The following is a 12,904-nucleotide window of genomic DNA, read 5'->3' as shown; positions in this document are numbered from 1 at the left end:
ATACATTATTATTGTCAAGTATTCATGGTCAAATCAATGCCAAGCAGTTGCTGATTGTTTTTGTTGACACGTGTCAATGTTCCAATTTATGAGGTTGTTATGGTTTTGTGGGTCTAAACAAAATTGCATTTTGGTTCTCAAACTTACCGAGATACTTGCTTAGAGCCTTAGACTAAGTTAATCTTTATTGATAAATAGAAAATTAGAAGGTGTGATCAAGTGATTATTTTATTAAGTCACTTAATTATTCTTAACTAAATAGTGAGGGTTTGATTTTTTAAAATGACATAATGTAGTGGGTGCTTTGTTAGGGCTTTTAATCAAATAATGAAGCTCAATTCCTTAGAATAATATGATTTAGTGGTTATTTTATTAGGTCTCTTAGTTAAATAGTGTAGTGAGAGTTGGATTTTTTAGAATGATATTATCTAATGGTTATTTCATTAGGTCTCTTAATCAAATAATGAGGATTGCATTTTCTCAAATAATATGATCAAATTATTTTATTACAACCATATTATATATATAAATTATTATCTACAAAATCAATTATTCATATAAAATATAAATTAAAATTGTGTAAAATAATACATATACATAGTAGTTAATTTAATAGAATAAAGGTTCGTTTAAAAAGTTTCAAAATTTTTTTTTAGTTTTTAACTTATAAAAAATTAGTGTAATTTTTAAAATTAAATTATAATTTTTTAAAAAGTTATTTAAGTGTTTATAAAAAAATTAAAAAAATTAATTTTTTTATAATAAAAAACTTTTTATCATATTTTTTAAATAAATATTTTTATAACTAAAAAATTAATCACAAAATAATTTATTTATAAATTACTTTTAAATAAATATTTATTATTTAAATTATTTTTAGAAAAAATTTAATTAAGTTATTTACCCAAACTAAATCAATAAATAACAAATAATTTTATTTATTCTTACTAATAATAGCATTGTGTGACTATTCATATAATTCATATCTAAAAATTTAAACAGCATAAGAATTAGTTATTGTTTTCAACTGTAGATCCTTTAGAAACCTAGGACTAAGCAGAATCTTTTGAACATGATTCAGTTACTAGAAAAGTAGAAAGTACAAGAACACAACAACAACGTTGTTCGTAGCATACATGCAAATGCATGATTGATTCATGAGCATCCTCATCCACCAACAAAAACAGAACCTTAAATTTCTCGATCAAACCACAACACAACCATGGAACTCTCGTTTAGCAGAGTTAGCAAAACAACACCAATACCCACAAGCACTCTCTCTCTACCGCCACATGCTTCGTTCTTCCTTCTTCCCCAACACATTCACCTTCCCTTTTCTCCTCAAATCCTGTGCCCTTCTTTCAATACCCATCACCGGTTCCCAGCTCCATGCTCATGTCATTCGAACCGGGTGTCACCCTGACCCATATACCCGAACTTCCCTCATCACTATGTACTCTAAATGCCATCTTCCCAATAATGCACGAAAGGTGTTTGATGAAAATCCCCACTGGGAAAACCCCACCATTTGTTTCAATGCAATGATATCTGGGTATTCCTTCAATTCAAGGATCTTTAATGCTGTCTTGTTGTTTAGGAGGATGAGAGAAATGGGGCTGAATGCGAACTCGGTTACCATGTTGGGTTTGGTCTCTGGGTGTGTTGTTCCAGGTCACTTAAGTGTTGGTGTTTATCTTCATGGTCTTGGTGTTAGGTTGGGTTTTGATGGTGATTTGACTGTGGGGAATTGTTTGATCACTATGTATGTGAAGTGCGGGGAGGTGGAGAATGCGTGCAGGGTGTTTGATGGTATGCCTGCAAGGGATTTGATCTCTTGGAATGCGATGATTTCTGGGTATGCGCAGAATGGGCATGCTAGGCGTGTTTTGGAGCTTTATCGTGAGATGAAGTTGAGTAAGGTGACTCCTGATCCTGTTACCCTTCTTGGGGTCTTGTCATCGTGTGCTAACCTTGGTGCGCAAGGAATTGGTCGCGAAGTGGAGAGGGAGATTGGGGTATTGGGGTTCAGTTCTAATCCATTTTTGACGAATGCACTAATCAACATGTATGCTAGGTGTGGGAATTTGGCACGCTCACATGCGGTCTTCGATTCTATGGCTGAGAAGAGCGTTATTTCTTGGACGGCTATAATTGGCGGGTATGGGATCCACGGACATGGCGAGGTTGCTGTTGATTTATTCAATGAGATGGTTGAGTCTGGCATCAGACCAGATGAGACTGTTTTTGTGAGTGTTCTCTCTGCATGTAGTCATGCAGGTTTGACTGATAAGGGCTTGGAATATTTTGATGCAATGGAGACGAAGTACGGTTTGCGGCAGGGTCCTGAACACTACTCTTGTGTGGTGGATCTTTTAGGCCGAGCAGGTAGACTGAAAGAAGCTATGGATCTCATAAAGTCAATGAAAGTTAAACCTGATGGTGCTGTTTGGGGAGCCCTTCTCGGCGCATGCAAGATTCATAAGAATGTTGAGCTAGCAGAATTGGCCTTTCAACATGTCATTGAACTTGAACCAACAAACATCGGTTACTATGTTCTGTTGTCAAATATATACTCTGATGTTGAGAACTTAGAGGGGGTTCTGAAAGTTCGAGTAATGATGAGGGGGCGAAAGCTTAGAAAGGAGCCAGGATACAGTTATGTAGAATATAAAGGAAAAGTGCACCTTTTTTACTCAGGAGATAGAAGTCATCCTCAAATTGAAGAAATATATAGAATGTTGGATAAATTGGAGAATCTTGTGAAGGAGATTCATCAACCAGCTGTAAAGTATCAGGGAAAGAGTGAAGAACTCTTAATTGGCACAGGGGTGCACAGCGAAAAACTGGCAATTGCGTTCGCTCTCTTGCACACCAAGTCCGGGACTGAGATTACTGTGATGAAAAACCTTAGGGTTTGTGTAGATTGTCACTTGTTCATTAAGCTGGTTAGCAAGATTGTCAATCGCCAATTTGTTGTTAGAGATGCCACTCGTTTTCATCATTTCAGAGATGGGGCGTGTTCTTGCAAGGACTACTGGTAAAACTAATGTAGTGCAGTTTCGGGGACGTTCGCGTTTGATAGAACACAAACATTGTTTTGTATTTTCAGCTGATTCCACCTTACCAGTTTCAAAGATTAGATTTTATTGTTGTTATTGGTGACTGTGGAGAATACAACAATTTTTTTGGAAATTTTCATGGTCAACTCCTTCAAAAAGTGACATGGAAACACCCCACTTGGGAAGGAAGACTGCAATTGCAAAGTGCAATTTCTAGGAATGTGTATAGCATCTATCAAATGTCATTTAGGGGGAAAAGAACTACTGAGAGGGTAACCAACTTTTCAAGGCTTAAAACTTCTTCTAAACTTGTGTCTGTACAAATTATTAATTTATTCAAATAATTATTTTTTTTCATAGACCTTTTTTGTTTTGTTTGTTTTGTCCATTAATTCCAAATTCTAAAGGAAGGCAAAATTTAAAGCCATTGCCAAAACTTCCATTTGATTACAAAAATAATCATTCACACTCTAATAGTGTAGTCAAACCACTAATTACTACAGCTTTCTCAGTTCCTAAAATACATTCATCTTCAACAAATGGGATTGTTTTCCTTAGCTTCAGATTCACAGGAATGCTTCCTTTTCCTGAAAAAGCACAAACATGAGATTGTCTCAGCTACTCAAACTCATGATACTGACACCAATAATGCTACACAATCATTCCCTAGATTCCATATTGAGAAGTAGTTTTGACCTTTTTCTTAGATACAAATTGCATCTAAATACATCAATATGTAAATGGATCATAAAAATCCAAACGAGTTAGCAATATGGAATTGAGGGAGGATTGTTAGAGCCACAAATGAACATAACTACAAATGTGGTTGCATCTATGTGGAATACAAAATACTTAAACATGCATCAACTTGGACTTTGATGTATCAAATAAGACTTATCAATTAATACCTCTATTGGTGCTTTCTTGTTCTATACAAATGGCAGCATAATGTGAACCATCTAACTCAAGGAGTACAAACTGCCAATTGCCTGAGACATTCTTCGACTCATCAGGAGGCTCGACGGTAATTTCCTGCGCCTGTCGACAAAGTAAAATTCTAAAAGCAGTCAAAACCAATTATCCATCGACATTGACATTAATCATATTATTAATGTCTTTGATTAATGACTTTTTCAATTTCAGGCACTACAAGAGTGAGGCATACCTTTGACATCACACGAGGTCGAAGATGGATGCCGGTTTTCGTACGGTGTCCTAATCGAACTGTAAAAGTATTAAAAGGCGAATTTGAGAAGCCCTTCCCTACAGCTTTTACATATGCTTCCTAGAAATGGGAAAAGTCTATTAAGTGATAGAACATTAAATAGAAAATAAAGAAATTTACAAACTGGCAACAATATTAACATTCAAAACTATAATTAACCTTCAGAGTCCATAACTTGATTAACTCCAGACGCCGAAGTTCAGGGTCTGCAATCTGAGTCAGCATTTCTATTTCATCGGGAGAAAAGTATCGTCTTGCAAATGCCAAAACGTCATTCTTCAATCTCCTTTGTTTTTCTTCCACATCAATACCAATCTACAATGCAAATGGCAAATTAAACTCAGTTAAAAGATCAAATGTTCTTTGATAGACAAAAATGACAACAGAAGAATGAGAAAGTCATAAAACTAGATGAATATATGATGACCAGTTTACTAAAATAATAATGGTAAACAATCTATACATACCGGAGATCCCACAGTTACTCCACAAGCAATCAAAGATGAAGTATGTGAGAGATTAAAATGAAGTTGTGGTAGGCTCCAATCTTCAGTATATTGCCAATCCACCTATTTAAATATGCTGTTAAGAATATTGTGTGTTCCCAAGAATACTCAAACGAATAATGTGTTAATGAAGAAATAAGAGAGCTAAATCATACGGAAGTTACAGATAATATCGGTTAAGAAACACACCTCAGGCTTCCCATAACTGTTCTTCTTAAACCTCAAAGCTTTTGGATCAATCTGACAATTTGTCTGATCTAGCAACAAAAATTATTGTTTAGATGCAAATACAGGATGTTTTATGCATATATATCTACTATGTGGAAGGAGTTCCATATTGTTGATAGAATAACATTATACATGACAGGAAAAAACTCAGTCAGTCAGCACAAGAATCATAAAACTTACATCTTGCTAGTGTGGTGCGAACCAATGCACGAGCTAGGATCGCTCTTTTCTTTAGCTGTTCCCCACTCATACGAAATACATTTTCTTTTTCAGAAGGCGATAGAATTTCGAAATATTGGTTTAGTAGGTTTGTGTCCTTTATCTCATCAGGTAAAACATACCAAAAATGAGCTTCCCTGCAACAAAACATCCACAAGTAGCGCCGAATGACATTTTATTTAAATTAAGAACATATGAACATGTTCGACAATTAGATACACAAATTAATCACTTACTTTTGCCCCGGAAGTTGTACATGATGCAAGGATGAAGAAGCAGTTACAAGGTTCCTTCCAAGGCAATGTATATTCATCATTAACCGCGCTTTATCTAGCAACGAACTCATGCATACTCTGGACCTAGCATACATATGATTGTCTTCTATATCAGTTCATCATGGCACTAACAGCAAAGAATTCATGAAAAGAACAGATACAAACACAATTATATAGCAAACAACACAAGCCATTATTAGTTAAACTTGGATGCCATGTAAATATGAAATTAACAATGTAGCTTAGTAGCCTCGAAAATGAAAATTAAGCAATGTCCATGATCAGAAAACATACAACTCAAATCCCCCTAATCCCAAAAACATTAATAATGATCTTTTAATGAGAAAAAAAAAGGGGGATTTTGGTGTGGCCCTCATGAAACGAAATGAATTGAATCTCAAATTCTCTACCTCCTTTACATGTGAACATCAATGTCTATTGAAGCAAGCATCAATAAAATCCCAAAACTTCAAAAAAAAAAAAAAAACATACATAAAATATGACTATTAGTACATTTATTTCTCCCCATTTTTGATAATTAGGATGCGAGCTGCAAAACCAAGGGGGGATTTATCACAGTCTCGGAGTTTTGTTGTGGCAATTACTGAACAGTTCAATTCAATTCAATGGTATACGAAGGATGAAAAATCAAATAGTGCAGTAACAAAATAAAGAGACAAAGGAAACGAACCTTACTCAGAAGCAACACCAGAAAGATGAGATTGAGAAAAACCATGGAAACAATTGGAAGGAGGCGGTGCAGAGAGAGAAGGAAAGAGAAACTTTGCAATGCATCAGAGGTTAATAGCTTCAGAGATGCACCGTACGGATTTGCATCATCAAGAAAAGAACAATTAAGAAAAGTGAAAAAAAATGGGGTGTTCCGAGAATCGAACTCGGGACCTCTCGCACCCGAAGCGAGAATCATACCACTAGACCAAACACCCACTTTTGATAATCGTTACATTACACATATTTAATCAACAAAGATTTAAAGTTACTGAGTTAGTGTTCAGGATTTGAAGCACATATACCATATTAGATTTTATACCCGAGTCTTTATTATAACAAAAGCGTTAAAATTAACGCATTATTTTTTTAAATAAAATGAAATATAAAGTCAAGTGTGAGGTATATTTTTTTTGTTTTACGGAATATTCTATTAATTTTAACATTTTTATTATGGTATAAGCTTAATTACAAAATTTGATATAATATAAAGATATAATTAAAAAAATATATATCTAAATTTAATTAAAAATTCGATAAAACTTACGGATCGACGAAGTAATTAAACCTACTAAATTTGATTGCCATTATGTGTAAGGGTGGTAATGGGTATGATAGGATAGAGGTTGGATCTAACCCTAATTCTAATTCTAGTGTGGATTACAAAAAAGATGTAATATTATTATATAATTTTATAATAATTTAAAATAAAACTGATTTTTATATATAAAAAAAATATATTAAATTATCAATTAGTGGTCTTTTCTTAGTGACTAAAGATCTTTTGTATTTAATAAAAAAAATTTGGTTTAACATTTACTAAAAACATATATATATATATATATATATATATATATATAGTGCGAATTGATTGAATAGAATTAAGATTCAATTCACACCATATCCAACTCGCATGAAAATTCTACTCGTATGTATTCTATTCTATCTATAATATATCAGATTAATAATTTTAATTAACCGGATTGAATTGAATTAGATACTCATGTATAGAACTTACATTGTGACATCTAATTTTGGAATTTGAATTCTCTAAAGTTTGAATTTTGCTTTAGAGAGTAAAGTGTAATATTTTATCATTTATTTTATAGGTAGGACCAAGAATAAATATGAGAGAGAAACTATTTAAGGGTAAAAGATCACATTTTACTTTCTAAAATACAAATTTAAAATTTAGAGGATCCAAATTCCTAATTTTGTGGTTTCATTGCCATTACAATGTCAAGTAACTTTCAGTCAAATGGCATTGCCGGCATAGCAACTAGCAAGCAGTTGACTTTGTTATAGAAACCCTATTTCACCTCCAAATGCCATAACACTATATTAGAGAAAGTCAAATAACAACAAAAGTCAACGTTAAGTTGTAGGCATATATTGTCAACGAGAACATAAGTGAGTGCTTAAACACTAATTACAAAATCATGGACCCCTCTCTATCCCCCTTAGTGCTATGTATGTTATTGCTAACGAATATGAACACAATTCTTTACAATTCTCAAGCATTAATAAGTATACCCTACATACAAAATGTTATAAATGGATGCTCTTTATTTTTTTTAACATTTAAAAAAATAAAATATAATCTTTTATTATTAATTTTATAAATAAGATAAAAAATAAATATAAAAAAATAATAAAAAATAAAATTAAACAATTAACACCATCTAATTTTTTTATAATAAAAAAAATTTACTTTCCAAAATATTGTACATTCTCCCTTTTTTATTTCTAAATTTTCTTTTTTTAGACTTTGTTTAGTATTAAAATGAGAAAGTCTAGGGGTCAATAATTTTTGTGTTTTGTGACCGATACTTAACCACTAAAAAAAGTGAGTGATCTCTTATCATTGAATGTTATCTCACACCATTAAAAATATTATTAATGACCAATTGATAATTATAAAACACAAAAATTACTGTCTCTAACATTCCTCTATTAAAATTACATTTGATGTGTTGTGTTCAATTTGTTATTGTTATGAGACTTTTTTTTGTTTGTATGTCCAATAAGAATGCATTTATTTGCTGAGATATGAATACTAATACATAAATATGGTGATATATAATTATTTATTTGTTGAAATACGAATTTTTAATATATACAATAGTATAACATACATATTTTCAGTATTTTTTTAAATTAAAATACTGAGACACAATTTATGAAACACAACTTTTTTATTTTTATTTCTAATTAATTTAAAAAAAAATCCAATCTTATCTGATTTCTCCTTTAACTCTATCTCACTCAATTCCTCTTTTTTACTCTCCTTTTTAATTATTCTCCGTCTTCAACCTTTTTTTGATAAGGATAAATTTATCGTTTTGATATGGATATAAATTCAGTATATTATTGTATATAATGTTATTAAACAAAATAAAAATTTGTATATATTCATATCTATATGTTATTTTATTTTTATGTATGTCTATTATTTATTAAGATAGCAATAACAAACAGAATTTAAGTATTTCTAAAACACATTATAAAAAAAAATTTAATTTGATGTACTATAAATATAAAATAATTTTATATAAATATTTAATTATATAATATCACATCAATAAAAATAATTATTTTTTATATTAATAACATAAATAATCATCAAAAGATGAATATAAATAAATAACTGCGTAAAATATTTGACAACAAACTCTTAAAAAAGTTATTTTTAAAACATTCAATCAACTTGCTTCTTTGTACACAATTAGAGTATATTATCGAATAATGTAACTAATGTTTTATTGGCCGGACAATTAAGATAAGTTATGACTATTTTTTACTAATTTTTTTTAGTTACTAAATATTTTTGATTAATAAAATATGACTTGCTGAATTCGCAAATGCCCAATTCCATTTCTCTCCAATAAATAACTAATAATAGTATTTTTAGAAATCGTTATAAAAAAAATCTTTCCTCTCAAAATTGTTAATAGTGATTTTTTTTCCGTCCCATACTAATATCTTCAAATTCATAACATTTTAAGAAATTAGACAATTTATGTTTATTTTCATATTCAAATTTTTGAGATTGAGTACACATCACATTTCTTTTTACTAAATATATGTGGATTTAATTACGATATTTTAATAAGAATAAAAAAAAATTTTATGAGCCCTTTTATTTTTATTTCATTCTTCGAAAATTAAAAAGATCTTTTTCAATAAAATTTAAATTTGTTTATTCGAAATTAAGATTCTTCTACTATTTAATTTTTTTCCTTCTATTCTATCATGCTTTAAAGTCTTACAGGTTTAATCATATAAAATCTGATCCATTTTTTCATCAAGCGAAAGATACAAAATAAATCAGATTAATTTATCGATTAAAAATATTATGTAAAATTTTTGTGTGAAATCTTCAATTTTTTTATTTTTATTTTGTAAGTATAGCATTTAAATTAATATTTTTTTGGTATCTGTATAAATTGATATTATTATATTTCAATTTCTTTTTTATACCTTCCAAAAAAATCTGAATTAAATCTCAAATTAACAAATTAATGTGAGCTTATCCATAAAATTATACACCCTTTCAATAGGAATCCATTTTTCTGAAAGCTTTCGATCACAGAGCGTGAAGTAGTGTTGGTAGCGTTTGTTTGCAGAGACTGGAACTGAGACTGAGAGACAGAATCTCAGTATTATGTTTGTTGAGCTAGAGACTGGTACTTAAATTTATGTCTCTGTCTTCAAAATTTCAGTATTTCAGTACCTCCAAAAAGTAGGGACACTGGGGACAGAAAAATATAAAGACAGAGACAGAAATTTTAATTATAATTTGTACCTAAATTACCCCCTTCTAATTTTATAATTCCAAAATTACCCTTAATGTAAATCAAGCTTCTTGATCAACCATCGTTCTTCTCATTCTCCTTGGCCACTGCAGCCGCTGAAGCATTCTTCTTCAAGAACAGCCACCGCGTCGCCGCTGGCCTCGCCACCGCTAGGTAAGTGATTTGCCGCTTGCAAGTTCATATTCGTAGCCCTCATCTTCTCATCTCCTATTTTTCTCCTTCACAGAAAAATCAAAGAACGAAGATGCCGCCTCTCCTGGGTTGCTGTCGACCTCAACCATCAACTCCTCGTCCGAACTGCTCTGACCCAAGTTAGTTCTATACAAATGTTATTTAATTTACTGATTCCTTTCATCTTTTCCATCGTTCCCTAATCTGTGGATTTGTTCGTGACCTAGCATTGGAACCTGTTTGCTTGGTTTGTCATTATTTTGTTAATGGTATGAAGTAGTAGCATTGAAGTTGAAGAAATTCTTTGCCTGGTGTGGATTTGTTCGTGACCTAACTAACCCATTTATTTCAGCTTTATAATTAATGAGTTTATGATGTCTACTTCCTTTTAAGTGCCACTAATTGGATCATTACTCAATTCATTAGCCTGACTACATCTATTTGTTGATTTCATTCTGGATTATACTTTTTTTTTCCAATTTTTTTATGTCCGCGACTGTTATTGTTCCATGCCTGCACAGAGCTCTCAGGACTATAATTACCAAATCTTCTTTTTTGCCTTTTGGAAGAGTTTAATGTGCTTAAAAGTACCTGAAAAAGTCACTTTCAGTATATTAAATGAGAGAGAAAAATCGATATTATCATTTTTATAGTGTTTCTATTGTATGTCCTGTTTAGATTTCCACTTGAAACTAAATTAAAATTGAGAAGTAAATAGAGTTACATGTCTTTTGATTCCAAATTTTTATTCTTGTTTTTGATAAGTGGTCAGAACAATACAGATGGCTAAAGGTTTGTTTGTTTCCCAATTGATCAAGGATATACTTTTATAACTAGTAAATGGCATCTGAGATTATAATTATGGAAGAGAAATCTTATTCCACTATTGTTTTCGATCTTGTCTTCGCTTACAGGTAGATCTATCAAAGGTGGATAGGAAAAGGACACCTTGGCTGGTTGTGTTGTTTCATGTACCATGGTATAATAGTAACAAGGTTCATCAATGATTAACTCAACTCATGCTTACTGGAGTTGGCACAGGAATGATGATGACGAGTCAGTAAAAACTGATAATTTTTGGATAACCTCTTTGGTTAGCTCGAGATGTGTTGATGACAAGAGCCATGAACTCCGGAGTATGCTTATGACACCGTAAAAGCCTCAGATCCGCCGGTGCCATCCCTTAACTTGGTGGATTAGCAAGAGTATATATGACACTGCTAGCAGCTTGAAAGGACTATATAGAATATAGATTGATGATACTGAAGCATTTAGCATATTGAAACTGGTTCTGATTGTATAGTTGTATATTTGAATGCTCAAAAGACAGAGAAATATAATTAAATCATCAACTTTTAGTGTAGTGATGATGTTCTCTTGGATGGTGTTACTTGTATTGTGAGAACTTGTTATCTTGATTTGTGTACATAAGAAGTTTAAGAACTGCTTATATAACCGATGCAAACGTGAGTCTTTGTATTGATTTATGTCTAAAGCATGGCATGATTGGTCTATCATTGTATAGTAAATGAAGCATAATTTTATCCTTACATATTATAATCGAGTAGAATTTTCATGTTGCTTGCAGCTAAAAAATACAGGTAAAATGTTTGTGTAACTCTGTTAATAATTTGAGTCACAAAAAGTAGAAGTCACACAAAAATGAATAGTTCTATCACTACTTGGGATACAAGAGCTAAAAACTCATAGATTTAATGATTCTTAATTCATTGAACATAGTTTCTATTTTGGGTTAAACAGTTTCTTGTTCTGTCAAATGAAGAAAAGGCCTCATCAACTAGGGAAGAGTTTTGCTCAATCTCTCATCTTTACAACACCTTTGATCTCCAACCATGGCCTCAAAAGTGTCCAAGAGTCTATCCAAATCCTCATGATTCCCCTCCCCAAAGTCCTTCAATGCATGCACAATGCTCTCAATGGTGGACAAATAACCAGCTTTAGGTTGGTGCCTTACATCACTATACAAGCTCATCTCATTCACTTCTAGCTTCAAATGAGATAGAGAACTAACTTTATTGCCAATATTAAAAGTAATAGCAGGCCTTCCAGTACAATTAGTATCAAAACTTGGAATATTGGAACTTTTCTCAACTTCACCATTCACAAATGCACCATCACTTTGCGGCCCAAATTTTCTAGGACTATCAACCAAGTTAAAATCTTTCTTAGCAAACAACTTCTGAGTTTCTCCATAAACACCACAATTTAGATCAGAATCCGAATGAACCAAAATTTCCCCAACCTCACCATTCACCATTGCACAATCATCATCATCATCATCACAAACACCATTTTCCAAACCACACTTTCCACCACTAGAATCAACCAAGTTACAATCTTTCTTCACAAGATTAACAAGCAAATAAGATTAATTGACAAAAGATACCAAGTTTGTTGAGAGAGAAAGAATGGAGACCAGAGACACAGCTCCGAGACGGTGGCGACGGTGACGACGCAAACCACGGGCGCGCAAACGGCAGCAAAATCACAAACCTTGGGGAGCAACTGGCGCCACGAAGTGAACCTTGGGGAGCAAAATCTGAATTAAATCTCAAATTAACAAATTAATGTGAGCTTATCCATAAAATTATACACCCTTTCAATAGGAATCCATTTTTCTGAAAGCTTTCGATCACAGAGCGTGAAGTAGTGTTGT

At 32.1% G+C, this 12,904-nt stretch overlaps 2 protein-coding genes, 1 long non-coding RNA gene and 1 other non-coding gene across 5 annotated transcripts; 2 read left to right on the top strand and 2 right to left on the bottom strand.

The window, feature by feature from the left end:
- Positions 1 to 1,157: 1,157 nt before the first annotated feature.
- Positions 1,158 to 3,418, top strand: LOC112728826 (putative pentatricopeptide repeat-containing protein At3g11460, mitochondrial). Its single transcript, XM_025779135.3, has one exon. It carries the CDS (start codon positions 1,158 to 1,160, stop codon positions 3,039 to 3,041), a length of 1,884 nt encoding a protein of 627 aa, XP_025634920.1. The 3' UTR covers positions 3,042 to 3,418.
- A 58-nt stretch (positions 3,419 to 3,476) lies between these two features.
- LOC112728831 (uncharacterized) lies at positions 3,477 to 6,423 on the bottom strand. 2 transcript variants are annotated; one of them, XM_025779140.3, is made up of 9 exons: positions 6,204 to 6,423; positions 5,474 to 5,596; positions 5,199 to 5,374; positions 4,980 to 5,047; positions 4,752 to 4,853; positions 4,444 to 4,599; positions 4,225 to 4,344; positions 3,968 to 4,097; positions 3,477 to 3,646 (listed from the first exon to the last, which is right to left on the bottom strand). In XM_025779140.3, exons 2-9 carry the CDS (start codon positions 5,581 to 5,583, stop codon positions 3,519 to 3,521), a joined length of 990 nt encoding a protein of 329 aa, XP_025634925.1. In that variant the 5' UTR covers positions 5,584 to 5,596; positions 6,204 to 6,423; the 3' UTR covers positions 3,477 to 3,518. The 2 variants fall into 2 exon arrangements, with proteins under 2 accessions (XP_025634925.1, XP_025634926.1); XM_025779141.3 differs by having other exon boundaries at positions 6,209 to 6,348.
- TRNAP-CGG (transfer RNA proline (anticodon CGG)) lies at positions 6,388 to 6,459 on the bottom strand. The gene has a single exon. It is a non-coding gene; the product is annotated as a tRNA-Pro (tRNA).
- Positions 6,460 to 9,849: 3,390 nt separating this feature from the next.
- Positions 9,850 to 11,777, top strand: LOC112728834 (uncharacterized). Its single transcript, XR_003166334.3, has 3 exons — positions 9,850 to 10,209; positions 10,283 to 10,367; positions 11,142 to 11,777. It is a non-coding gene; the product is annotated as an uncharacterized lncRNA (long non-coding RNA).
- Positions 11,778 to 12,904: the final 1,127 nt, after the last annotated feature.

The sequence above is a fragment of the Arachis hypogaea genome, chromosome 12, assembly GCF_003086295.3.
Source record: "Arachis hypogaea cultivar Tifrunner chromosome 12, arahy.Tifrunner.gnm2.J5K5, whole genome shotgun sequence".
In the NCBI taxonomy this organism is placed as follows: Eukaryota; Viridiplantae; Streptophyta; class Magnoliopsida; order Fabales; family Fabaceae; genus Arachis; species Arachis hypogaea.
Note: the sequence above shows the minus strand (reverse complement) of the source record. Positions and strands in the feature narration are given on the sequence as shown.